The following is a 27,770-nucleotide window of genomic DNA, read 5'->3' as shown; positions in this document are numbered from 1 at the left end:
TTTTTTCCCCGCTACTGCTAAATCTTTCTTTCTTTGTTTTCTTATTTATTTGTCTCGCCGGGATTTTTCGTCCCGGCTGATTTTCCTCCAGCGCTTCCGCACGCCGTTTTACGTCTCCGTGGGCAGACCTGAGGGAACAGCAGAATGAAACTTATAGGGTCAGCAATTCCCCCAAGACCCGCCTCCCAGCCACTCAGAGAGAAGGAAAGTCCGCACACCCACTCTTCCCCCTCTCCGTGTCACTGCCATGACTGACAGGCAGATATTGACGAGCTGCTGCCCTCTCCCTGCAGCACTATGAACACGTCAGAAGAGTCAGCACAGGTCTCCCCCTGTTACACCCTCACAAAGATTTCTCATGCAAAAATCGATCATGCCATATCCTTAATTAAAATTGCTGGGAAAAACGCTAAAGCCGATTTATATCAAACACATTTAAAATTATGGATCCTGCCCTCTGGCACCTCTTCGGAGCACAGTGGCGTTCCAAATTTTACTTTTCTGTTCGCCTGCAGAAGCAGCCCCAAGATATTCGATGCCCTGTCAGAAGCGCTGTGCTGGATCCTCCTTAACTACCGCATTCCTTTTGTGCTGCATCTCCTGGATGATTTTCTTCTCATTGATTTTCACCACGCTTCCCCTGCCCAGAACCTAATGATCTCAAATCCTTATTTTCAAATCTCGGCATCCCCTTAGCATCAGAAAAGACCTTGGGACCTCTCACTTCCATTGAGTTTCTAGGCTTCACCCTGGATTCCCAATCTTTTTCAGCCTCACTTCCCCGTGGGAGAAAAAAAAAAAAAAAAAAATCATATTCTATCTATAATTTCCACTTTTCTGTCCGGTCCCCCTCCTACCAAACGCAATCTTCTGTCCCTCCTAGGCCATTTAAACTATGCAATGAGGATAATTCCTCAAGGAAGAGCTTTCATCTCCTACCTTCTTCTCTTGATCCCTTCCATTGATTCCCTCAATGATGTCATACTTATGGATACTTTTTGCTGCTAGGAACTCCGCCTCTGGGAGCTCCTACTAAAAGAATGGAATGGCATTACTTTCTTTTATGACTGTTTCCTGCTGTATGAAGACATTCAACTGTTCACAGATGCAGCTCCCTCTCTGCTTTGGAGGATACTACAAGAGAACATGGTTTTATGCTCCATGGCCCGAATAATTCAGCACCATTCCTATACCCGATCACTCCTCATCATTGTACGAAATGTATCCAGTTGCTGTAGCCGCATACCTTTTTGGGGGTCTTCCTGGGACCAAAATTCCATACTTTTCTGCTCAGATAATTCATCAGTTCATTCTCAGAGCTCAACACATTCTCGGCCACCTGAATATAATCGCCGATTCTTTCTCGTTTCCAAATGCAGAGATTCAGAGCATTGGCCCCCAAAGCCGACCTGCTGCCAACTCGGATTCCTCCCTTTTCAGACCTGCATTCATGTGAGCCATCTGCTGCATTCCATAATTCTGCAGGCTCAAGAAACAGCTCTTCTCAGCATTGTTCCCCGCTCACTGCAAATGTACTGGTCATCCTGGAATTGCTTTAAAAATGTTCACATTGCATTCAACATTCCTTTCATTTTCAATGCTCGTAGTATCATCCTATATTACGTCCCTTAAGAATAGAGCTGTAAGAGTTTCCGCCATCAGAATTTCAATTTCCGGCATCCAGTTATTCCACAAACTCATTTTAGGCACCCCCAGCTCTACACTCAGCAACTCACAAATTTCACTAATCCTGAAAGGGCTTCAACGATCAGCATCTCCTTCTCCACCTGCTTGCCTATCTATCACCATCAACGTACTCTCCCAGTGCATCTCATTCATTCGCTCCGGTTACTCCTCCCAGTTTTTAGATTAAACCTTAGAAGCTTTTTTGGGGGCTGATTCGTGAAAGTGATTTACAGTATAATCGTAAATCTCGAAAAACTACTCACTTCTAAATCTTTTGTAGTCATTTTTGTATTACTTTAGTATAAATACATGTTAATTTGGATTCATATGTTGTTTTTTTCTGACTTTATGTGAACGAAAAGACACAAATTCGCCCGTTTTCTCATTGGAAATAGGTACATTTCAAAATATCACTGTCCTGATCACAAAAACAAAGTTTGTGGGGAATAGCCATTTTCTATACTTTTGAGGCATAAGCAATTAAGAAATAACACTTACTACCCAGGAACCAAAAAAAAATAAAAATTGTTACACAGTGTTACCTATTAACATTTAAACTACTGAGTACTTTGATATATGTTTCAATATTAACTAAATCAAGTTATTAATCAAACTGATAAATCTTGTTACATGCTGGTCATTTATTTATTTAAATGTTTGTATACACTGTTATTGTATTGATTACTGGCATGTTCACAATCGTCTTAAAATAATGCTAGAATATGTTTTGTTGGAAACTAATTTTTTTTAAAAAAGCATTTGTCTGATTCAAATTTTGCTGCAGATGGATTTAATTTTCATAATTTTTTTGTTTAAGTGGCGCAGCTGCGCTCTGAATTTTTATATTGGGGGGTTGCAAGCCAACGAAATGATTTTGCAAGTTGTATTTGGTTGTACATAGTAGTGGTGAAAAAAGTAACTTATGCAAGGCTCTCATTTCCTTCTGTATTGTGCACGTGCGTCTTTTTTGTGCATGACAGTTCAGCGTGAGAGGTAATGGCTGGACGTTTTAGTTACACAGTGTTCAGAAATTAGGATTTAACAGTTATGTTTTTGTGCACGTTGTACTGGCTTTACTAATTTAAAGGTTTGATAAAAACATCTGTTTAGTTTTTGCAATTTATTTTATTTACTAAAATAAAAGTGCTACAAAAAAATTATTTTCACTCAGTACATATTCTATGTGATTTCCATCTTTCACAATAGTTATTCAAATGAATAAATAACAGTTTAGATTAGGTTTATTTATAATATTACAGGTTTAAACACATTTTTTTTTAAATTTTACATTTTCCAAAGGAGTGCTAATAGTGGGCTGCAGTGCCAAATGCAGCTGAACATGTGGGCCTCAGGTAAAAAAAAGTTTGGCAACCCCTGTCTTAACCCACCATGGTAAAGGCACTGATCAGGGCTCTCTACTCACCTCTCCAGAGTGGTTTTCGTTGATCTTGTTACTCAGGGACAGCTGTTTAAAATCAATTCCTGCATGCTTGTTTAGGGTGCCATTTCCTACAAATTCAACAAAGAGGAAACATCATCAAACATGTAGGCAACATATACTGTGGTAAATGGATACTGCCATCCACCACTAAAGCCCACTGACTTTTTACAGGGCATAGAGCATTGGTTGGAATTATCAAGTGAAGGTTAAGGATATGTCTTGGGTACATAATGTTACTGCTCTCGCAGGTATGGATAGAACGATTAATTTTGTATCTATGAATCACAGGATTTCTTTTACAGAATATATGCTTTAATAAAGGTTTATATTGTGATACATAACTAACAGCAATACTTATCTAAATACTGTATATTCCAAATAGTTCTTGAATTGTGGATAAATAAAGTATTTAGTTGGTATGAATGACACTCTCATTTAGGTGCCATTTATTACACCAAACTGCGACGCAACAGAAGCACAAAACTGAGCAGAAACAAAACACATCAGGTTATAGCTGGCCTTTTGAATCATGTAGGGTCTGAACCCGAGCAGGCATGGTGTCAATGCGATTCTGTATTGCTCTCTGGCCCAGATGTGGTCATAGTTCGATGCGTTTTGACCGCAGTTCATTCACATTGTCAGGTAGTTTTCTGCAAATTATTTATCAAGGTATTCCCAGACATGTTTGATAGGGTTCATGTCAGGACTCCGAGGAGTCCAGGGAAGGAGCTGAACCCCTCTGGTCTCTTTCAGGTAGTGGTGATTCTGGACATATGCATGTGGTACAATGTATAAACTGCAAAACCACAATTCATCTCCAGCCCAGTGGTTAAAGAATCAGGCTTGTAACCAAAAGGTGCCCGGTTCAAATCCCACCTTAGCCCCTGACGCATTGTGTGACCCTGAGCAAGTCACTTAACCTCCTTGCGCTCTGTCTTTCGGGTGAGACGTAGTTGTGACTCTGCAGCTGATGCATAGTTCACACACCCTAGTCTCTAAGTCGCTTTGGATAAAGGCGTCTGCTAAATAAACAAATAAATAAACAAATAATATCAAAATGAGCCTATTAAAATTGAACTGTTGGAATTGGGACAGAGGTAATCAGAGATCAGAACGGTCCCCCAAAACTGTAGAGGTCTGTCTAACACCTGCCAGGCCCAGTGCTTTCTGTGCTGTACATTTGCATGGGTTAGCAGGGGGTTCTGTCAGGTCACTCGCCCGTTGTAGCCCAGCATATGCAGTACCCGTTGTGCTGTATGTTGGCTCATGTTCATGGAGCTGATGATGTTCCGAAGGCTTTGTCGTGGGTTGAGATGGACCTGGCGAGCAAGTGCTCGTTGTGCATGGTTTGTGACTGTCGATGAGCAGCCAGGCCTCCACTGTGCAGCGGTCAAGCTCTCCAGACGATACTTGTTATGTGATACAATAATGTTATGCACACACCCATTCAAATGCCCAAGATCTCTGGCAAATCAGCCTTTTACTTTGCCAACAGTCAGAATGCCCAGTTGCATGACCTTGTGTAAAGGCATATTAATCTACTCCTTCTGAGCTCCACAATGCAGACAGCTGATATTTATACCATCGTGTGACAGGGTGACTGGGCGGTGACGTCAGGCAGAAGCAGGAAGGTAAACACACACCGGGCAAGTACTGCAGTTAAAGTAAATGCCGCGGCGCTCCTTTTAATTTTTGAAATAACAAAAATAAAATAAATATTTAAACAAAAACACTTACTCACAGAGTGAAAATAAAACAGTAAACAAAAATAATCACGAACACAAAATATAACACAACACAGGTCAGGCTGGGCAGAGTGCCTTCACTGTTCCTATGTCTTTTAAATAAAGTTTTGTTTTTTTCTCTCGCTCCGCTCGCTCTCTCCTCTCTAACACCCCCACGGAACTGAGAGTGCTGCACGTTTATATGCAGGTGACCATCTCCCGATTTAGTAATAAATTAATCACCCAATTAATTCGGGAGCTGGTCACCTTCTGCATGAGTTTATTAAATTATTCCTGGCAGAGAACAAGTACCCACTCTCGCCTCTGCCAGAACACACTTTAAATAAAACAATAAACAAATCCTGCGGCGCTTCGCCGTCACAAATACATAAATAATAACAAAACATACGCTGCTTCTCCGTCATATAAATACATAAATAAAATCAAACAAAACAAATACAAAATACACTGCACAAGGGCGGAGGGGGACCCCGTTCTAAAATAAAATAAACAAATCAATGTACAGGGCTGCTTGCCCTGTTACACATGGATAGGGAGGTATTGTGGGTATTTCAGATGATACCACTATTTTTTTGGGGTGCTCATTTTAATATGGCAGGGCACTGTGTGTGTGTGTGTGTGTGTGTGTGTATGCGCATGTATTAGGGCTGTCAATTAAGCCTCAAAATAGCAATCAATTAATTGGGCACACAAAAAATAATCGTTTGAATAAAAATCGATGATTGCACCACCCACGTACATTTCGCTCTATCCCCCCCTCATGGGATTATTTTAACATCATTGCAGTCAAGTAAAAGCTTGTGCACAACAATTGAATGCGAGTGGTAATAAAAAAACACAACAGTCGCAACAAACCTAAAGCAAGTTTAACATACTATAAGAGTGTTACTAAAATATTTATTTCAAACAGATTACAGTACTTTGGAACGCAATCTATATAAACTAGACATGAATTTATGAAAAACGTCTTTTTATTTAGTGACAGCTGCAGCATCACGCATTGCATCTTGTTAATACTGTACAATCTAACTTTCACTATCTGTGAAACACACAATGCGGAAATCCCTGCCTAAAACATAATAATAATAATAATAATAATAATAATAATAATAAGTAGCTTGTCCCGTTTTTTAGTGCATCATTTTCTAGGATACAGTTAAATGCATATCGGCTAAATGCATAATTCGCTTAATTGCATAAAGCTATGCGGTCCCAAAGTCCATTGTACATTGCATTTTAATTCGGATAATTGCATAATGCAAACAACGTGTGAGTGTTTTAAAAAAAACAACAACAAAAAAAAAACACGTGCGTGTTTCAGAAATAGCAGTGACGTAGAGCGCATAGCAACGGTATTAACAATAGTATTGTCTACAAGGTGCTAGAAATTTCAATATGGTAATGCAGAACCTAACTCAAGAAAAGTCTAGAAAATGCTGGATTGTAGGTGAACTTTCTTAGAGTATAAAAGGGTTAGGCATAGGATGATTGTTGTTATTACCAATAAGTCAATACAGGACAAAGCAAAGATCTATCTGAAGACCTTAGGCAGGAAATTATTTGTCAAACCTGGAGAAGGATACAAGAATATTTCCAAGCATTTGTGTATTCCAATTTCAACTATTGTTTTTATTATCAAGAAGTACAAGACTCCTGGTACTGTCACAATGCTCCCTCAGTCTGGAAGAAAGAAGGTTCTTTCATCAAGAAAATGCCACTCGCAAGGACAATCACTTAAAGTCTGCAAAACAACATTTGAATAATGGATGAGAGTTCTGGTCAAAGATTTTGTGGAGTGATGAAACAAAAATCGAGCTATTTGGTCATGTTGATAGTCATTATGTTTGGAGAAAGTCTGGTGAGGCATACAAAGAAAAGAACACCATACCTACTGTCAAGGTGGAGGTGGCAATATCCTTCTATGGGGCATGTAAACTTTTGACCAACTGTAAATATAATATCTCTACACATATCCGCACACATACTGTATATATGTGTATAGTATCCTGTACTTATTACACCTTGTGGCAATGTGCCCCACCCATGTGTATTTTTTATGTTGTATGTAGTGTGTAAATATTGGTGTATTGTAGTTGGTACATGGGATATAATGTGGGTAATGAGCATGAGTGTTTAAAATGTATAATTGTATTTAGGCACAGGGATTGCACTTCACGTGCATTTAAAGTATTTAATAATACGTGAGCACGGAGTTGCACAGAATTAGTGCTGGGATTCAAGTGAATAATTAATTAGTAATTGAATCCCGGCACAACAGTATTATATATATATGCACGTTTCACTCACTCGGGGTTGGGTGTTTGGTGAGTAGAGAACGGGAGAGAGAAGGAGAGTAAAAGGAACTAAAAGAAACTAAAATAATGACTGTTATTTGATTTGACTCACCGTGTTTGTTTATTTATCCACTGTTTGTTTAGTGTTAGTCCGTTTTGTTTGTCCATTTATTCTGGTGTAAAGTGCCGCGTCCTGTGTTTTGCTCAACCTTTTATTTTTGTTTGTTTAATAAACCTACTGCGCGCAGCCAGTTTCAACCCCAGTACTGTCTGTCTGTGTGATTCTTTCTGGCCTGACGTCATCCCTGCAGCTAGCCTGTCACACACCTGTACTGTTTTATATATTTGAGGTGCTGAAATGTGACAATACCAAAAATTATTATAATGGACATCACCCCACACACACACACACAGTCTAGTAGATGTGATCACCTAGTGAATAAGAATTCTTATTGTAGCACTCCCACCCCCCAATAAAGCAACATGAGTGCTGGGCTGACCTGGGGAACCTTCATGAACTGTGGGAAGAGAAATAATTATTTCTTACACGAGTAGGACCCCAGTAACTCATATGGAGTGTTGGTAACTCAGCCCTACTATTTGACCCCTGTGTGGTCCAGTGGTTAAAGAAAAGGGCTTGTAACCAGAAGGTCCCCGGTTCAAATCCCGGCTCAACCACTGACTCATTGTGTGACCCTGAGCAAGTCACTTAACCTCCTGGTGCTCCGTCTTTCAGGTGAGACGTAATTGTAAGTGACTCTGCAGCTGATGCATAGTTCACACACCCAAGTCTCTGTAAGTCGCCTTGGATAAAGGCATCTGCTAAATAAACAAATAATAATAATAATAATAATAATAATAATAATAATAATAATAATAATAATAATAATAATAATAATAATAATACTGAAAAGTACAAGAGCCTCTTACTAGGACGGGTTCGAGTGGTTCCCTTCCAAAAGCTATCCTTGTAGGGGACCTTGGCAAGGCTCTGTCCCAGCTTTTCTGCTCGTTCTGGAGAAGAAAAAAAAAAAAAATACATCAGACACTAACCAGTAACAAATGTATATTTCACACAGTTAAATAAGCCCGGTTTCATTTTATTTGTGCAGGACGAACCCATAAGCATAGTGTTTCTGGAAGAGGTCTGCACTGTTTTTGCCTGCCTGACAGAGCAGTGTGTGGATCAGGCAGCCCCTGGTCTCTCAGAGGCCTGGAAATCCTCCACCTGAAATCAGCAACAGCCCATTCCAGGCAGCAGGAAAGCTCTGAGGCCTGAAACTGGTTTACCTGACAATCCTGGGACATCAAAGTAATTGACTGCTTGTTTCTATTTTACCACAGCCTTTACTGCACTGTAAAAAACATTGAATATGAAATGCATGATATGGCCTGCTATTCCTGTGGAATGTTTTTAATAGTTAATGCTTCTTGGTACTTGTCTCCCTGGTGCCAAAGTCAAGGACATCGAACTGAATTGATAAACGTGTAGGTACCTATAGAAAAAGGACCCTGTGGATTATTGTGCACGTTGACATAAATGCCATTACGAGATACATAAAATCAAGGAAAGGAAAATTTCAAATCTCTAATCAAGAAAATGAAAAAACTAAGGGGAAAAATGTCTGTCAGGTTTACTACCAGTTATTGGCAAAGGGGGATGAAACTTTTAGCAAGATATGAGCAATAAACAACTGGCTGGTGTGAGCAAGAAGGTTCACTTCAAAAACAACTGAGACAGTTTTCTGGGAAAACCAGGATTCTTTTTTAAAAGAATGCACCTAAATAAGCTGGGGGCGGACTTGACAAAAACACCCTTAACACAGTGATTGGTAGGTGAGGCTGCTAGAGTACATGCTAATAAATAATATTATATAATTATCAGTTTAGACACAAATTAATGCATGCTCATGTTTGTTAGCAGATCATATTTTACTTTATATAAAGAAAAAAAAGTGCAGATACAGGGGTCACTATCGACAAACATATCGTCAAGAAAAATATCACGGTTCCATGTGAATCAGCACACCCCTAGTGAACCACTGTGAATTTTCACTCTTATTCTGACAACAACTACTACACTTCTGTAAAATCTTGTGGCACCACTGTTACTTCAGCCTTGTCTTGTTGAATTCAAAAGTTGTCTCAAAATGACTTGCAACTGAACTCAGATAAGACAAAAGTTTTGCTGTTAGGTTCTCAGCACCAACTGGAGCTTGCAAATTCCTTAAAAATAGATTTGGGCAACCTGAACTCTAATATAAAATCTGATGTGAGAAATTTGGGGGTTATATTTGATTCTGAGTTTTGAGGCTTGTATTTTTATCATCTATGAAAATTACACCGTGTAACAAATTTATTTATTTTTTTTTGGTTCCTGGGTAGTAAGTGTTATTTCCTAATTGCTTATGCCTCAAAAGTATAGAAAATGGCTATTATTCCCCACAAACTTTGCTTTTGTGACCAGGATAGTGATACTTTGAAATTTACCTATTTTCCCAGAACATTCCAGATAGATTCAGTGCTGAGTAAAAACTTGGAGTAACTTCTAGAACTTTCCATTAATATAAATAGTAGTATAAATACAGGGGCCTTAAGCCCACCAGTTCAGTTTAGTTCCAGCTTCCTAAGTGGATACATATCTGCATTTTTCTGAGATGGCATCAAGGTCAAAGGAGACTTCAAAATGGTGGCATTCCTGATGGGTCTCCAAGGCGGTTTTACCAAGTTTCCCTGCTATCTTTGCCTTTGGGACAGCAGGGACACCAAGGCGCACTACCACAGGCGAGACTGGCTACAGCAGACAGAGTTCTCTGTGGGGAGGAACAACGTCAAGTGGGAGCCACTGGTGGACCCCCGGAAGGTGCTGATGCCACCACTGCACATCAAATTGGGCCTTATGAAACAATTTGTCAGAGCTCTAGATAAGGAGTCGGCAGCCTTCAAGTACCTTCAAGAATTCTTCCCTAAGCTGTCTGAGGCAAAGGTCAAAGACGGTGTCTTTATCCACAGATAAAGAAGATCCTGGAGTGCAATGAATTCCCCAAGAAGCTCACTAGTAAGGAGAAAGCGGCTTGGAACAGCTTTGTCGCAGTGGTTCGGGGCTTCCTGGGCAATCACAAGGCCGAAAACTATGTGGAGCTGGTTGAGACTCTGGTGAAGAACTACGGCACAATGGGCTGTAGGATGTCCCTCAAAGTCCATATCCTTGATGCTCATCTTGATAAATTCAAGGAGAACATGGGAGCGTACTCGGAGGAGCAAAGCGAGCGCTTCCACCAGGATATACTGGACTTTGAACGCTGCTACCAAGGACAGTATAACAAGAACATGATGGGAGACTACATTTGGGGGCTGATTCGTGAAAATGATTTACAGTATAATCGTAAATCTTGAAAAACTACTCACTTCTAAATCTTTTGTAGTCATTTTTGTATTACTTTAGTATAAATACATGTTAATTTGGATGCATATAGTTGTTTTTTTCTGACTTTATGTGAACGAAGAGACACAAATTCGCCCGTTTTCTCATTGGAAATAGGTAAATTTCAAAATATCACTGTCCTGGTCACAGAAGCAAAGTTTGTGGGGAATAATAGCCATTTTCTATACTATTGAGGCATAAGCAATTAGGAAATAACACTTACTACCCAGGAACAAAAATTGTGTTACATAGTGTTATCATTGCTAAAATTAGGTATTTTCTTTTTGTCTGATGCTGAGAAGTTTATTCATGCTTTTGTTTCATCTAGATTTTAAAATCTACTGGCATATAAAGCACTAAATGACTTGGTGACAGATTACCTAAGAGAAATATATAAATGAGATGAAAGTGAGAAGTAAAAAAAAAAAAGCTGAAAAGTGGCAGGAATCTGGGATCCACTGCCGTGTTGAATTTATTGCTGAGGAACACAAAATGAATGAAGTTAAGATTCAGATTACACCTGAAATTAGAATGTATCCCAAATAATAAGTGAACTTTAACTGCTGGCTCACAAACCCAGAGATGCCAATACTTGAGAGTGAACAAAACAGCACCTGCCAAGCAAAATTAGGTAAATCTGTACACTTTCAATTGTTCTTGTTAATTTCTGTTTTTGTGGCACCTTCCTTTCCCTCCTGTTTTTTGAGCTTTAATAACAAATAATAATAATAATAATAATAATAATAATAATAATAATAATAATAATAATAATAATAATAATTAGCCTAAACATTGAACCTACAAAAGAAGCCACACACAATGCTTTCAGTGCGGCGCACACAAGGCAAGAGCTCTTGAACTTGAGCTCATCCGCTAGTTTGGGCTTATTTGCAATACGAAGCATTTAATATTGTAAATGTTTATTTTAAGCACACAGTTGACATTTATGGGGTTTCCATGCGTTTTTTTTTTTTTAGCTCAAGACATTTGCTCGAGAAATATCTTGTGTAAAATGCTTTTTTGAGTTTCCGTTCACTCAGTTTATTTTACTTGAGTAAACCGGCTTTTCACCCGACGTCATGCAAATGAAAGGTGGGGGTTGATATGTAAATTAGCTATGCGTAAACTACTCTTACTGTCTTTGAAGGTTACTAGTGACATTGAGAAAATGTGGTTTCCGGGCGCAGATAACTGGCACACGAGTGAATCTAAGCTGTTGTAATAAAGCAAAATACCTTGTGCCTGGTTGGTTAATAATGTGTTTTGCTGCTCTTGCCCAAATTGTTTTTCAAATGTCATTAGTGGGGTGTCACGTCGTTAGTAGTGAACACTGTTTCAACTAACTTAGCTTATGACTCATACATTGAAAATGAACTTGGAGGTATAAAATGAAATTGACCAACAGGTATTGCAGATCACCATGGCTGAAAACCGGCAGAGACGTTTTTCCCTTTCATTCAGGCAATACAGCATATAGGGGGTCAGGTGATGCTGCGTATACTACCCTGGCTTAGAAACCCTACCCTTCCGGACAGCTGACAGCTGCTGAGGAAGCATTCAACACAACGCTTGGGCAAATACGGGTAGTGGGCACTTGAAAGGGAGGTGGAAGATACTAATGAAATGGACTGAAGTGCAGAGTTAGTTTGTTCCCAAAATTGCCACTGCCTGCTGTATCCTGCACAAACTTATCAACAACAAAATGAGGTGTTCAGGAATCAGTGGCTGCCTGTGAGACAGACGGGTAAGGTTACCAGTGTTGCCAAGTCTCACGAGAAAAAAAAGCGGCATTGCCTTTCAAAACAAGCTAACCCATGTTAGAGTATGGGTGTTTATGCAAATTCCAACCCGTGACTCTCGCCAGCAGTTTCAATTGGACAGCAGCGATCTGGTGAGGCTCATGCTGTCAGAGATTCTCTCCTTTCTTTTAAGTTGTGTTGGATTTACTGTTGTGTTAAATATTATTTATTAATGAAGCAAACAAATAAAACACAATCAATACACTCATTTGCAATCTTATTTGGTCAGTTCTGTTCAGTTATGTGGTTGTGCTGTTTTGGGCGATCGAGCTGAATCACAACATCCAGTTCACCAACTATATTAACGTGGAGGACAGACATGTGTTGTCTTCAAACATACAGACGTGCTCAAATTTGTTGGTACCCTTACAGCTCATTGAAATAATGCTTCATTCCTCCTGAAAAGTGATGAAATTAAAAGCTATTTTATCATGTATACTTGCATGCCTTGGGTATGTCATAGAATAAAGCAAAAAACCTGTGAAAAGAGATGAATTATTGCTTATTCTACAAAGATATTCTAAAATGGCCTGGACACATTTGTTGGTACCCCTTAGAAAAGATAATAAATAATTGGATTATAGTGATATTTCAAACTAATTAGTTTTTTTAATTAGTATCACACATGTCTCCAATCTTGTAATCAGTCATTCAGCCTATTTAAATGGAGAAAAGTAGTCACTGTGCTGTTTGGTATCATTGTGTGCACCACACTGAACATGGACCAGAGAAAGCAAAGGAGAGAGTTGTCTGAGGAGATCAGAAAGAAAATAATAGACAAGCATGGTAAAGGTAAAGGCTACAAGTACATCTCCAAGCAGCTTGATGTTCCTGTGACAACAGTTGCAAATATTATTAAGAAGTTTAAGGTCCATGGAACTGTAGCCAACCTCCCTGGGCGCGGCCGCAAGAGGAAAATCGACCACAGATTGAACAGAAGGATAGTGCGAATGGTAGAAAAAGAACCAAGGATAACTCCCAAAGAGATACAAGCTGAACTCCAAGGTGAAGGTACGTCAGTTTCTGATCGCACCATCCGTCGCTTTTTGAGCGAAAGTGGGCTCCATGGAAGAAGACCCAGGAGGACTCCACTTTTGAAAGAAAAACATAAAAAAGCCAGACTGGAATTTGCTAAAATGCATATTGAGAAGCCACAATCCTTCTGGGAGAATGTCCTTTGGACAGATGAGTCAAAACTGGAGCTTTTTGGCAAGTCACATCAGCTCTATGTTCACAGACGAAAAAATGAAGCTTTCAAAGAAAAGAACACCATACCTACAGTGAAACATGGAGGAGGCTTATGTTTTGGGGATGCTTTGCTGCGCCTGGCACAGGGTGCCTTGAATCTGTGCAGGGCACAATGAAATCTCAAGACTATCAAGGCATTCTGGAGCGAAACATACTGCCCAGTGTCAGAAAGCTCTGTCTCAGTTGCAGGTCATGGGTCCTCCAACAGGATAATGACCCAAAACACACAGCTAAAAGCACCCAAGAATGGATAAAACAAAACATTGGACTATTCTGAAGTGGCCTTCTATGAGTCCTGATCTGAATCCTATCGAACATCAATGAAAAGAGCTGAAACGTGCAGTCTGGAGAAGGCACCCATCAAACCTGAGACAGCTGGAGCAGTTTGCTCAGGAAGAGTGGGCCAAACTACCTGTTAACAGGTGCAGAAGTCTCATTGAGAGCTACAGAAAACGTTTGATTGCAGTGATTGCCTCTAAAGGTTGTGCAACAAAATATTAGGTTAGCGGTGCCATCATTTTTGTCCATGCCATTTTCATTTGTTTTATTATTTACAATATTATGTTGAATAAAAAAATCAAAAGCAAAGTCTGAGTTCTATTAAATATGGAATAAACAATGGTGGATGCCAATTACTTTTGTCAGTTTCAAGTTATTTCAGAGAAAATTGTGCATTCTTCGTTTTTTGTGGAAGGGTACCAACAAATTTGAGCGCGTCTGTACCTGTGATCAAAAAAAGGACAGGAATTAATTCAGTACTTTTTTTTATAGTAGTACCACAGTATATTATAGCACGGTATACTATACTACATCATAGTATTTTGCAATAGTACTTTAAGACAGCATATCTTTCCTAAAAGCTAGTGATACAGCAAAACAAATGTTTTGATAAGATGTACATATCTTTGGACCATATGCTTGTCTTCAAAAGGTTAACCCACTGAAAAATGTATAATTTGTAGAGATTTCACAAATAACTAAATCAGTAATTGTAGAATAAAAACTTTATTATTATTAGTTAATTTAATGGCATAAATAAATAAATAGGATACATGAATTAATGCATGTACATATATAAAATAAAATACAAATAAATGTTTCTGGATTAACTGCAAACACATCTGCAGCTCCTTCTTCCTCATATAAAAATCCTTCACACCCTATTGCAAGTTTGCATCACCAACTACAGAACACTTGCTGGTCAGAATTTTTGCAAGTATGAAGTGTGAAGCAACAAGCACAATTGCTGCTGAAATTGCATTTACAGTCAAGTTTTACTTTGACCAATGATATGTCAACAAATCGCCCATTCTCTAACTGACCTGCATGATTATTTCTCTTGGTGGCTCTAGTGTAGTTTACAGAACGATCCAAAGTGTGATTAACAACAAAAGATCAAAATATTCACCCACTGGATCTTTTAAGATTGTATTGGTAGCATGTTCTACAGCTAGTCGATGATGACGGACATTTTGTTGTTAAAATGGTGAGGAACATACAGAGTCCCACTAAATAAATTCAAAAGTACTCTTACCTTTATAATGAAATGCAGACACACCCCATGCTGAGCCCCAATCTCTGCAACTGTATGGCAGGTGCAAAAGCAGGTGTACATTAAAAGACATTTTCTAAGCCATACAGCATCTCCATTTTCTTAACAAATTTTTTAAGAGCACACTTTGCTGACAAAATTGTACTGTCTGTCATTTTATCTGCCAATAACAAATCAATAGCATAAACAAGGAGGAACCAATGACACAAATAATGTTTTGGTAGAAACTGGGAAAGCAAGGGTATTCAACAAAAAAAAAAATTAATCAAAATTTAGATGATGCAGTATAGTTTGGGAAGTGAGCACTCCTAATGGCCAATAAATCATCCAGCGCTGCATCAGAAAGTCCATGTTTCAATACAAGGCCCATTAGCAGAACTTCACTCTGTTCTCTTGAAATACTGGCTCCTGTCTGATTCAGTGGCCAAGAGTTGCGTCGCACAGTGAAGAACTTATCTGAAGCAGCAGAGAGCAGCAGCAACTGGCTGTGGTTGAGACGGAAAGATTCTGGCTGGGGATCTCAAGCACAATAGAAAGAAAGAAACACTGATGTACGGGTAAGTAAGCTGGGCTGAGTTGAGTGGGGGACGGAGTGGGGTGATGCTGGGACGCCAGAATCACCGTCGAGCCCTCTTGGTGTCGTGGGCTAGTCGACGAAACACTGAGGATGGAAGGTGCCCACTTGAAGACCCCAGAGATGTACCCTACTTAGCTCAATCCAGATGGTTGTCATGCTGATGTGCTAGGGAGACCGCACTGTGGTTGATCCCCGGAGCCAGCATCGCAGCCGTTGTGTGTGCTGATGCGCTAGGGAGGCAATAAGCAATAAACTTCAGCCATCAACACCAGACAGAAGGATATCTACATCATATGGAAGGAAGCGCAAATGGATGGAGACACAGATGGATCACATTAGTTTACTGTAAAGCTACGTCTTTGTTGGTGCTTATCTTGGCGAGAGCCGAGTTCAAATCAGCATGAAGTTTTAACATCTACTCTCGTGTAATGGAAATCATGAAGATCTGGATATGTCCAGTGACTGCTGTGAATAGTGCAGCTGGCAACAAGGGAAAGACCTTGTGACAGCCTGGAGAGACAGCTGACAGGAGGAAAGAGACCCCATTGGGGCTGGCAAGGGTTAGCTACCCTTGTCGGCAGTATCTAGCTCTTTGTTTATAGGATGCTGGAGACACCCGCCCAAGGCTTCTAAGAAATTAAAGAGAAAAATACCCCTAGAGTCTGCGAGAGCGGGGGCGGAAGATGACTCAACGTTGGACAACACGGTTAACGACTTAGGAACGGAAATGAATATGGAGAGTGAGTATGGAGAGTACTTCACAAAAGGACTAGTTCAAGATCTGCAGTTAGCAAAGACATGGAACTCCAGGTTTGTGTCTGCGGCTGGAGCAAGGCGACAACAGTCAGGGGTTTGAAGATTCATCAAAGGAGAATGAAATGCTTGAGGAAGAAGGGACAAGGTCCTCGCATTACGAAGTCAGTCAAGTCAGTCGAATGAAATCCAGCGACAGGAAGCAAACCACAGTTCGCAGGATATCAGCACCCCTGTCATAGACGTGAGGAGGACTTGCATGGATACAGTTAGTGATTAACCTAATGATCCTTGTGAACCCGGTCAGACAAACCAGCATAAGAGAGAAAAGAACCTCAACAGGCACAAGTCTGGAGTTAAATGGCCAAGAGCTTGTGAGAAAACTGCATGGGACACAGTAAACACAGATCTCTGCTTTGCGTTGGAAAGGTTAAGTGGAACAGTTGAAAAGAAGCTGGATAAATTTGGGGAAATCATCTGCGCATATGGAAGTGAGAGGTTTGGAGTTGAAAAGAGGAAGGAAAAAGTACAAACTCCCATGACTCCCAGCTTGGGATCAGGTCGGTGCTGAGCGGAGGCAGCCGAGCCAGACCCTTGTGCCAATGGGAGGATGGGGCCGTCACAGCAGCCAACCAATCTTTAAACTGCTCGCAGTCCCATCCCAGAACTACAGGCACTGGCAATCGAGGACACAAACCCAATTGCATTCGCATCACCTGCTGGCCAATTTTCAAATGCGCATACATTTTGGGATAAGTACGCACATCCCTGAATCTGAATCTAAGAGTGCCTGGGTTTGTGTTTCATCCACTGACACAGGAATTACAAAACCCGTCTGCTGGAGTGACTGATGGAATGGAACGGAACAGTCTTACCCAGTCGAATGAAGACACCTCTCATAGCAGGACAATCCCAGTCGATGTGGCTCACCTCCCAGCTTGTTCAGTGAACTGGTTTCTCACCAGGAAGCTTCAGCAGGAGGTTCAGACACAGAAGCCATCAAAGTGGCTCGACGGTAGGGTGGCTGCGCGAGACCCCGGTCCAACACTGCAGCAGCCCGTGGGTGACCCCACTCCGCCCCAGTTCTCAGGCCAGAAGCTCCCACCACCACACTCCGTCCAAAGACCTGGCTACCCCTCCCCCCCAGTCCCTTCGCCCTCCCTGGGGCCAGTAGAGGGGGTGATGCTGGAGTAGCGCTGTTTCCAGGCAGCTTAGTGGGCGTTGGTTCTGCTGCCTGGTAATGCTCTGCCAGTTGGATTGCCCGATCCAGGGTGGCAGGTGCCTGCCGTTGCACCCACAAGCGTGGCCCCGGAGTAATCCTGCAAGCAGTGGCGATGGCCCTGGGGTGTTCCTACACAGAGAAGCTCTCCTCCTGGAATTTGCGGCGGTAGCCCTCCGGAGTCGCACCCACGCCGTTGAGGATGGCAGCTTTCTGCGTGGGGTACTCCATCATTGTCGCTGGATTCAGGGTCCTCGCTGCCACCTCGTCAGCTGGGGCATGAGGTAGCTAGCCCACTGTGCCTGGGCCCACCCGGCAGAGATCGCCATAGCCTTGAAGATCTCAAGATAGGCTTCAGGTCGATCCTATGCCGTCATTTTCATCGGCCGTACTAATCCTGGGTCCAGGACCGCAGGTCAGCCACCCCCTGCACTACCTCCGTTAGGGTTTGGCGTAGGAGGTCCATCATAGCGGCGAATTGCTGCGGGTCCATTCTGCCTCCCTCTGCTATTGCACTGCTTTGATTGGACAGTGCCAGTGAATCCCACTCCTCACACCACGTGTGGGAGGGTGGATTCACTGATAGACACGGAAGACAGAAGGTTTACTTGAAAACACCGCACTGGTGCCCAGTTTTATTATTTTAGAAATTTTCTTTTAGCCCGCAGAGGGCGCGGTTGTCCGTGGCCCGAGTACCGGCGACAGTAAACCAGTAATACCAATACTGGTAAACAGATAAAAGCTGGCGCACTCACAGGTGCTCAAAATAATAATGAAAACAAAAGGCTAAATGAAAAGGGAAAATAAAACACACTAATAAAACTACAAAATAAAGGTGCTCCTTATGCAGTGCCCTCACTGCTGCTAAGCTGGTCAGCTCGGGATCTCCGCCCTACGCTGTTATGCATTATTTTTATTTTTTATTATTATTTTATTATTTATTATTTATTATCCAGCCCTTATACACTGGGGTGGCCAAGGTTCCCCTATCACTACACAAGTCCCCTCGGGTACGTAACAATATATTTTAACAAATTATTTACTTATTACTCCTCAGCTGTGCTTGCCTGTTTTGGTCGCTCGCTCCAACCACTGGCGTTCTTGCCTGGTCTATGTTTACACTGGTCTTCACAGTCAGCGTCTCCTGTGTATTCCCAATCACAGCCACCCGAATGCATAACCAAGCGCAGTACTTATGGGCAGAGTAATCCCCCAAGGCTCGCGTCTCAGCCACTCAGAGAGAGGGAAAGCCAACACACCCTCTTCCCCACCTCTCCGTGTCACTGCCATGACTGACAGACGGATCTACGAGACTGCTTCCCCCTTCCTGCAGTACCACACATCCCCCCACTAAACAACCACGTGACAATACAAACGATTGTAAAGCATGGGTGAATAAAACAAACACAATGACAAGCAAAAGACCTGCCGCTGTCTATCCTGCTCCAGGGAAAGGATAACATGTTAGGCAAATTTAATCGCCCTATTAGAATGTTTAGAAAAGAAATGCACTAGCAAGAATTATTTTTTAACAGACAGCTGCACACACAGTAATTATTGTGTAAGTTGTGCTTTTATGTGACAATACTTTTTTTTTTTTTTTTCAGGATACACATGCAAACATTTTCCATGCATGGAAAAGGAAGTCAGCTATCAGGACAAAACTATATAATGAAGACAGACTGTTTGCAAGAAGGAGTGCCACATTAGTAATAAATTAATAAATAAAAAGTTCTGAATAGAATATTTGTTTTAAATTACTTTAAATGAAAATATCTGAGTTTTTGTTTTATCTCTAATAAAGCATTAAGGTAAGCAATACTTCACTGTGTATTATACAGTATAATAGTAATTTTAGTACGGTAATAGTACTGTAGTACAGTAGGCTACACGTATTTTACCATACAAAGAAATACTAGTGTTACCATAAAAATACTATAGTACATTTTGAATACTATAGTAATAAAGTACTATAAAAAATACTATAGTACTTTATTACTATAGTATTCTCATTTTACTATTAGTACAGTACTGTAGTATTTTTATAGTAATACTATAGTACTTTTTTGAACGGGTACGTCTACATGTTTTCTGCAGAGAATATGGGTTTCCAGGGGTTCACATAACTGGTACACAGGTACTCACGTGGACCAATAAGAAAATGCAGACTTAGTTACTGTTGTGTAAGACGTACCATCAGTATATTTTTTACAGGCAAGCATTTATAAATTTATATTCTAGGAGAGTAGGGGGGTCTCCATGCTTTGTCAACAATGTCCGCGATCAACCCCTCCCCCGTTGCTCGCTGCACAAGTGAAACAGAAAACGAAATATATATTTATATTCATTTTTCACCAGCACCTTCCTTTCATTCCATTATTTCGGCCATTTTCTGCAATGTGAACTGTAGAACTGCACCGTAACTGTTTAATGCACAATACTTGTTTGTGGACCAATGAAATAGCAACTTGCCAAGACAGCCGTCTGCAGGCACCAATGGGGTACGTAATGTAAAAACAACCGCCTTAATGAAACTGTGCTATTTATTTATTTTTTTTGGTTTGTTTTATGTAAAAAAAAAAAAAAAAAATACAAATCCTTCCAACTGGTCACAAATGTGTTAACAGCTTAAAAACTATAATAAATAAACAAATAAAATAAATAGGGAACACTTATTCCCCCCGGATCTGCAGTGATCACATCAATAGCCCCGGGGGTAAAATCAGCTGAGATTTTTCATCTCTGATATAAACCTCTGCACACTTTAAGGTCAGCTAATGCCGGCATTTTGTTCCTCCCAAAAGGTAAAATTGAAAAGGAAGAGAAGAAAGTGCATTTAGTTATAATGGTCCCAGATTGTGGGGATGAGATGCTGCTTCGTTCAATATTTCAGTCAAGATTAAAGACTTACCTTTATAGTTAGCCTTTTAACCGGATTTACAAATATCATTTTTAAAATCTATTTTACTTGCTTATTTTTGTAATGTTGTGTTTCATCTATCATTCTTATTCATTTCTTGTTTTTATTTGTTTTTTTATTGATATTGTTAATTTGATTCTGTATTGTACATTTTGTAATTTTTTATATTTCTTGATACTGCAGACTTTTCTGTTTTTAACCAACATGTAAAGTGTTATATAAATAAATACAACTAAATTGAATGCTTGTTACATTACGTAAAAATGTAACTAGTAACGCTTTAGAACTGCTTTGTTAAGATTTTGTGTTTTAAGTTATAGATGATATATGTAACTACTGTTGATATCAAGAGGGAATCCCTGGTAACAACACATTCCTATTCAGATTTCCGATCCTTCTATTCCCCATCATGCTGGATCTCCCCTACCTTTCAAAATCTCCCGAAGGTGTGGTTTGGCCTTGTCCAATGGCGTCTCTCCATATTTGTTACCGATGCTGACCTGAGCTCCGTTGGTGACCAAGTCCTGGGGGATGGGAGACAGCAGGTACTTGTAGTTATGAACTGAAATCAGAGCTGTGCACAAACTACCTCCACAGAGGCACATGCAATTTCAAGATCTCTAAAACATGTTGTGTAAATGTTTAGTTCAGAAAAAAGTTATCATAGTACCTAGTAACTTTAAAAGAAAAATACTCCAAATCCTTAGAGATATATACACACTGATGCACAAAAGAAACACAACACATGTCTAATGAATCTTAATAAGTTTTTAGTATGAAACGTGACACACTGTAAAAATGAAGGCATTACAAAGTTAGTATCGGGTATGACCTCCCTGAGCATTAACAATCCTGGCAGTGTTGACGCAGACTTTACAGGACATGGCCTGTCTCTCAGAGCTGGTTTCTCTGGACTAGTTTGCTGACTGTTGAAGCAGAACACCTCATTCTCCGGGCAGCTTTTCTCACAGACATGCCGCCTTCAATCATGTCGATAGCAACCAGGCGATCTTCATTACTCAAGCGGGGCATGGTCGTATCATTCGCTGTTCTTGTGTAAAATCATGTCTTTTCAAATAGCTATTTATACAGATTAACCAACTAATTTTGGCAATTTTTTTGGCAACTCGGACACCAAACACAGAGCACCTGTCGTTTATGAAATCACACGACTTGAGCTCAGTATTGTGTTATCCCAAGGAACAATACTACTCAAGCAATCAACAAACCTATCTGCTCGCTATTTAAAATGTAAATAAAACGTAGACTGTTGCTTTTTCATTGTGCATCAGGAATATGAATATATATATAAATAAAATACATATATAATACATTACATACATAACATATATTATTATATATTACAGTATATACATGGGGAAATGGGAAGAATAATTACTTAGAAAATCGGAAAGAGAACCTTTAGAATACATTCGGTTTGTAGATGATATTTTGGGGGTTTGGACACATGGAGAAGAGTCTCTTTTCCAGTTTCATAAAATGGCAAATGAAATACACAGTAATATTAAGGTGGACCTTCGTGGGCAAGGAAAGAAATAGAATTTTTATATACCATAGTAAAACTTGAAGAAGGTTCAATTGAGAATGACCTCTTCTGTAAACCTACTGACATGCACCAGTATTATTTACACATGTCCTCTGCACATCCGATACACACTAAAAGGGCAATCCCAAAGGGTCTAGGAATAAGAATACAAAGAATATGCTCAAAAGAAAGTGACTATGTAAAACAAAGAAATGTATTAAAAACAAATCTTAAAGAGGATACAAAGAAAGAATTATAGAGATGGAGTTAAGAAAAGTGGATAAACTAAAAAGAGATGATCTACTAGATTATAAAAATAGGAGATAAAAAGGTCAAGAGAGTCCCATTAGTAATGACTTACTCTAAACTTTTGCCCAATATTTCTAAGATAGTTTGGAAACACTTGCGGATTCTACATAATTCAGAAAAATTAAAAAAAGTATTTAAGGCCCCAGTTGTAGCATTCAAGAGAAGCTAATTTAGGTGATATTTTAGTTCACAGTAAACATAAAAGAATAACTGTCAAAATAGGTTCTACGAACATGTGCACCAGTAAATGTAAAGTGTGTAAATACGTAGACAAAAGTAAAAATATAATTAAACATAAGAACACCACATATCCACTAAAAACTAATACCTACTGTAAAAATAGCAATGTCGTTTATGGAACAGCCTGTGAAAAATGTGATGAAATCAAATATGTTGGAGAGACTGGAACTACTTTATATAAAATAATTCATAACCACCTTTCATTAATTAGAAATAAAAAAATGAATGAATGAACCAATAGTACATCACTTCACCAGTCAGGGACATGACATAAATGATGTAAAGTTTGTAGTATTAGAACAGCTAAAGTTAGACAATGCGACATATAGAAGAATAAAAGAAAGTAAATGGATAAATAGACTGAACACGATTATGCCAGTGGGACTCAACAGAAAAGAATGAACTAATTAACTTAAATAAATATATAACATTTAAATAAATAAACAAAATTCATTCAAAAGTTGTGCATGCCGATGCGCTGGGGAGGCCAAATCTAGACTGATCCTCAGAGCCAGCATTGCATGATACAATAAAAATATACGTTTATATAAAGTAGTGTTAATTAGAATTAATACAGATTCAAAGATAGAAGTAAAAATTATGTCACAATATATAGAACACCATTACATCATGTAAGAATAAATCATGGATTTGAATGTAAACAATAACAAATAGTTGTCACCCTATCCCTGCCAGCCACCAACACATCTAAATAAACCATGTCATATGCTTTGCAATTATCCATTTTCGATGTTGCATCCTCAAAAAAAATCTCCCTTTCCTAAAACCATGCTGACCGTCTCCCAGGATATTGTTACCATATAGGTAATTTTCCATTTTAGATCTTATTATAGTTTCCATAAGTTTACATAGAATAGAAGTCAGGCTTATTGGTCTGTAGTTACCTGGTTCGGTTTTGTCTCCCTGTTTGTGGATCGGTATTACGTTTGCAATTTTCCAGTCTGTCGGTACAACCCCTGTGTCAAGAGACTGTTGCATGATCTTGGTTAGCGGTTTGTAAATAACTTCTTTCATTTCTTTGAGTACTATTGGAAGGATCTCATCCGGCCCAGGGGATTTGTTTATTTTAAGAGCTACTAGTCCCTTTAACACTTCTACCTCTGTAATGCTAAAGTTATTTAAAACTGGATAGGAACAGGTCGACATGTGGGGCATGTTGTCCGTGTCCTCCTTTGTAAAAACCTGTGAAAAGTAATCATTTAATATATTTGCTATTTTATTATTCATCCCCCTGCAAAGTTTTCATATTTTGTTGGCACCTGAGCTTAATCCACGACACTTTCAAAAATAAACTTTACATGTATAACCTACACAAACTACTCCACATTGATAAAGTAAAAAAAATGCATATTATTTGTTTGAAAGGTCACAAAATTAGTGAAATGGTTTCATCCTGTGTGTACTCAAAGTGGTTTAACTTGTAGATAATTTCCCTCAGGTATATAAAGACTTTAAAGCTGCAACTCGCATAGTGATCCAACAAAGACCATGAAGACCAAGGAGCTTTCGAAACAAGTCAGGGATAAAGTGGTAGAGAGGCACAGAGCAGGAGCAGGAGCAGAAGGGTACAAGAACATTTCAAAAGGTGCTGATTATCCCTCTCAGCACAGTGAAGTCCATCATTAAGAAGTGGATGATGCACCATACCACCCAGACCCATATCAGGTCAGTAGTAATATTACTATAGCTTATGTCAAAAATCTAATTTATGACCCTTTTGACCTTATAGGTATGAATTTATGAATATATAATAAGGGGCGTGGATTTATGAATTTATGAATATACAATGAGGGGGCGTGGACTCATGAATATATAATAAGGGGGCCGTGGATTTTATTATGGTTACAAGACATATATGCTTATTGAATATAGGTATATATTATATATATATCCCTATAAACTTATGGCACGTCTTTTATAAGATATGGACAAAAAATCTGTATTTAATATGTTATTTATGTAATCGGGATTGTGGGCTACCCAAGTTTTTATAAATGCTTATGTTAACTTATGCTTTGTGCAGACAGCATTAAAGTCTTTTTTTTACATAAGACACTCAATGAAAAAGGAGAAAGTTTAAAAAGAAGGTATTAAAAGCAAAAAGCAAAACCAAAAAAAGAAAATGCCTTATTCCCCATTTAAAAGCATTTAAACAAACATTACACACTGTTATCTCATTATATATATATATATATATATATATATATATATATATATATATATATATATATATATATATATATATATAGACACTTAATGAAAAAGAAAGTTTAAAACAGCGTATCATAAAATAAAACAGATATTAAATTAAATATTTATAAAAAAAGAACAAAACAAAACAAAACAAATCTACCAAAGTACAATTTCTGAAAAAGCTCTCTCTCTCTCTCTCTCTCTCTCTCTCTCTCTCTCTCTGTTTTTCCAAAAAAAACAAACACCTGCCCTGCACAAGTACAGCCCGAATTCTCTCCCTCTCAGACATCTGCCCGCTTCAAGATTCACCCGCTAAATGACTCCAAAAACTCGTTCTGTGACTTAAATATGGGGGCGGTTCCTTTGCACCGCACATGCGCACAAAACACACACCCAGTGAGAATATGTGCCATTCGATTTTACATGTAATGAACAGACTGGGGGGTATATATGTGCTGAAAGACGATAATAATTAGATAGGAAGTTACTTTTGCAAAATCATCAATCCTGGAGTCGTGTAGTCTAGTTTTGTTGTTTGGAAAACAGGTGGTTATCTCACTTGAATATACCGCGGCCTTCAAAAGAATAGACAGAAATGTTTTCACCCGTGACTGCAGGGTCCTAATGCCCCATGATTTCCATTACACGAGAGTAGATGTTAAAACTTCATGCTGATTTGAACTCGGCTCTCGCCAAGATAAGCACCAACTAAGACGTAGCTTTACAGTAAACTAATGTGATCCATATGCATCTCCATCCATTTACGTTTCCTTCCATATGATGATGTAGATATCCTTCTGTCTGGTGTTAATGGCTGAAGTGTAATGCTGGCTCCAGGGATCAGCTTATTTTGCCTCCCTGGCGCATCAGCACACATAACGGCTGTGATGCTGGCTCCGGGGATCAACCAAAGTGCGGCCTCCCCAGCGCATCAGCATGACAACCGTCTGGATTGAGCTAAGTAGGGTACATCTCTGGGGTTTTCAAGTGGGCACCTTCCATCCACAGTGTTTCGTCGACTAGCCCACGACACCTCAAGAGGGCTCGACGGTGATTCTGGCGTCCCAGCATCACCCCCCTCCGTCCCCCACTCAACTCAGCCCACCTTACTTACCTGTCCCCAGCCAGAATCTTTCCGTCTCAACCACAGCCAGTTGCTGCTCCTCTCTGTATTGTATATGTCCTATAATAATAATTATTTTAAACCAAACTTTTTATTTTTTACTATACCTTAATTTACACCCCATGATCATTTACAAATGTATTCATTAACCCCTCTTTAGTTTAAATCCCAGACACTTTCCATTATTTGAGTACTTTGTTCACCTTCCAGTTGGATTATATGGCCCTTTCACATTTTTGTTTTCTTAATAATACCCTAAATAAAGGGTGTGTGCAAGTGTTTGAATGTTTTAATGCATATTAACCTATGTGCATTTCTGTATTTTGGTTGAATAAAAAATGCAACATCAAGTCATGTATACTTCCAATAAATATTTGAAAGGTTCCTTATAGGGTATGCATTAACTACATCCTTACATTTTAATGGTAATGTTTATTTGAAGTACTGCACAAAAACTTGGTCTTATTTTGTCCTCATGTATTCCCATCATAGGGATGGCCCAGGGCCCTAGCTCACAGGCCCAGCATGGAGGCAAGGTAGAACAACACATGGGTGAGGGGAAATCAAAAGGAGGTTTTTAGAATGCATGGCTTTATCAGATAAGGCTATCCTGTCGGGACCCAAAGGAGTGAAGGGAGACACGGAGGATTCACTCTAATGAGTTAACACGGCATTTGACCAGAAGGGTCTCCAGCCCTTTTTACAGGCTACTGGAGAATACATCTGGTCTAAATTAGCCAGAAAGGCAGAAGGCGCAAAGGTCATTGAGCCAAAATGACCGGTATGTGTGCGGGGCTGTTTCAGAGCCTAAGAGATGCAGAGCCTTCCAAATAGGTATATTAGAGTTTTGGGTTAAATTAAATAAATACAACTGAAGGGGTTATTTGGAGGAAATAAACATTATCATTAAGGAGATTGTTTGTTTATTTTCGTTAAGATTAAAACCTGGAAACAATTCTAAAAACAAAAACTGTTTAATCATGTTTGTTTGTTTGTTTGTTTGTTTTTATTTTTTTTTAAAAAGCTAAAAATGAGAGAACATTTTTATCCTGAAGCAAATAAAATTAAAAATGCTAAAATGAAAGACATTTTAAAAATATACCGCATGAACATTAACAAAATGCGAGCATATTTTTTTCATGTAATACCGCGTAAAGAAAATAGAAATAACTAAGCCGACGTTTAACTATAAACAAACAAACAAACAGGTATATGTATTTGCTTTTGCAATTCTTGTTTATTCTTGTCATACCAATAAAAGCTTATTGAATTGAATATAACTGAATAAAACAGAACAGAGTTTAACATGTTCTAAACATGTTAAATATAGAGTAAAGAAAATATAAGTAAAGTATAGCATTCCACTAAAGAATAAGGTCTACGGTTTTTGTAATGTATTTAGATTCCCTGAAAAAGGCACGGAACAGTTTTTTGAGAGAGAGAGACCCCAGCTCTAACCAAAGATCTTTTCTGAAATGAAGGACATCCCTTTCTTCGAGGGAGTGGTCTGGTGAACCTGCCTATATCTTTCCAAAGAAATGGGGTCAGTCTCCAATACTTTATTGTGGATTTATTTTCTTGAGGTACATGTTTTACAATATCTGGTATGCTCTATATACACCCAAAAAACACAAGTGCATTATTTTTACTTTGTGTATTTAAGAATCATGAACAAACCCT

General features: G+C 39.2%; 1 protein-coding gene across 3 annotated transcripts in view; it reads right to left on the bottom strand.

Annotated features, from left to right (window-relative positions):
- The window catches only part of LOC117407398 (integrin-linked protein kinase), a 127,973-nt gene that overhangs the window by 49,485 nt on the left and 50,718 nt on the right, over positions 1 to 27,770 (bottom strand). For all 3 annotated transcript variants that reach the window (XM_034012376.3, XM_034012375.3, XM_034012377.3), the window contains 3 exons: positions 21,086 to 21,182; positions 8,097 to 8,180; positions 3,110 to 3,195 (listed from right to left, as the gene is read on the bottom strand). In XM_034012376.3, coding sequence (XP_033868267.1) covers positions 3,110 to 3,195; positions 8,097 to 8,180; positions 21,086 to 21,182 — 267 coding nt within the window. The remainder of the gene's footprint in view (positions 1 to 3,109; positions 3,196 to 8,096; positions 8,181 to 21,085; positions 21,183 to 27,770) is intronic.

This window comes from Acipenser ruthenus, chromosome 8 (assembly GCF_902713425.1).
Source record: "Acipenser ruthenus chromosome 8, fAciRut3.2 maternal haplotype, whole genome shotgun sequence".
Classification (NCBI taxonomy): Eukaryota; Metazoa; Chordata; class Actinopteri; order Acipenseriformes; family Acipenseridae; genus Acipenser; species Acipenser ruthenus.
The sequence above is the reverse complement of the archived record's forward strand: the minus strand, read 5'-3'. Positions and strand labels throughout refer to the sequence as shown.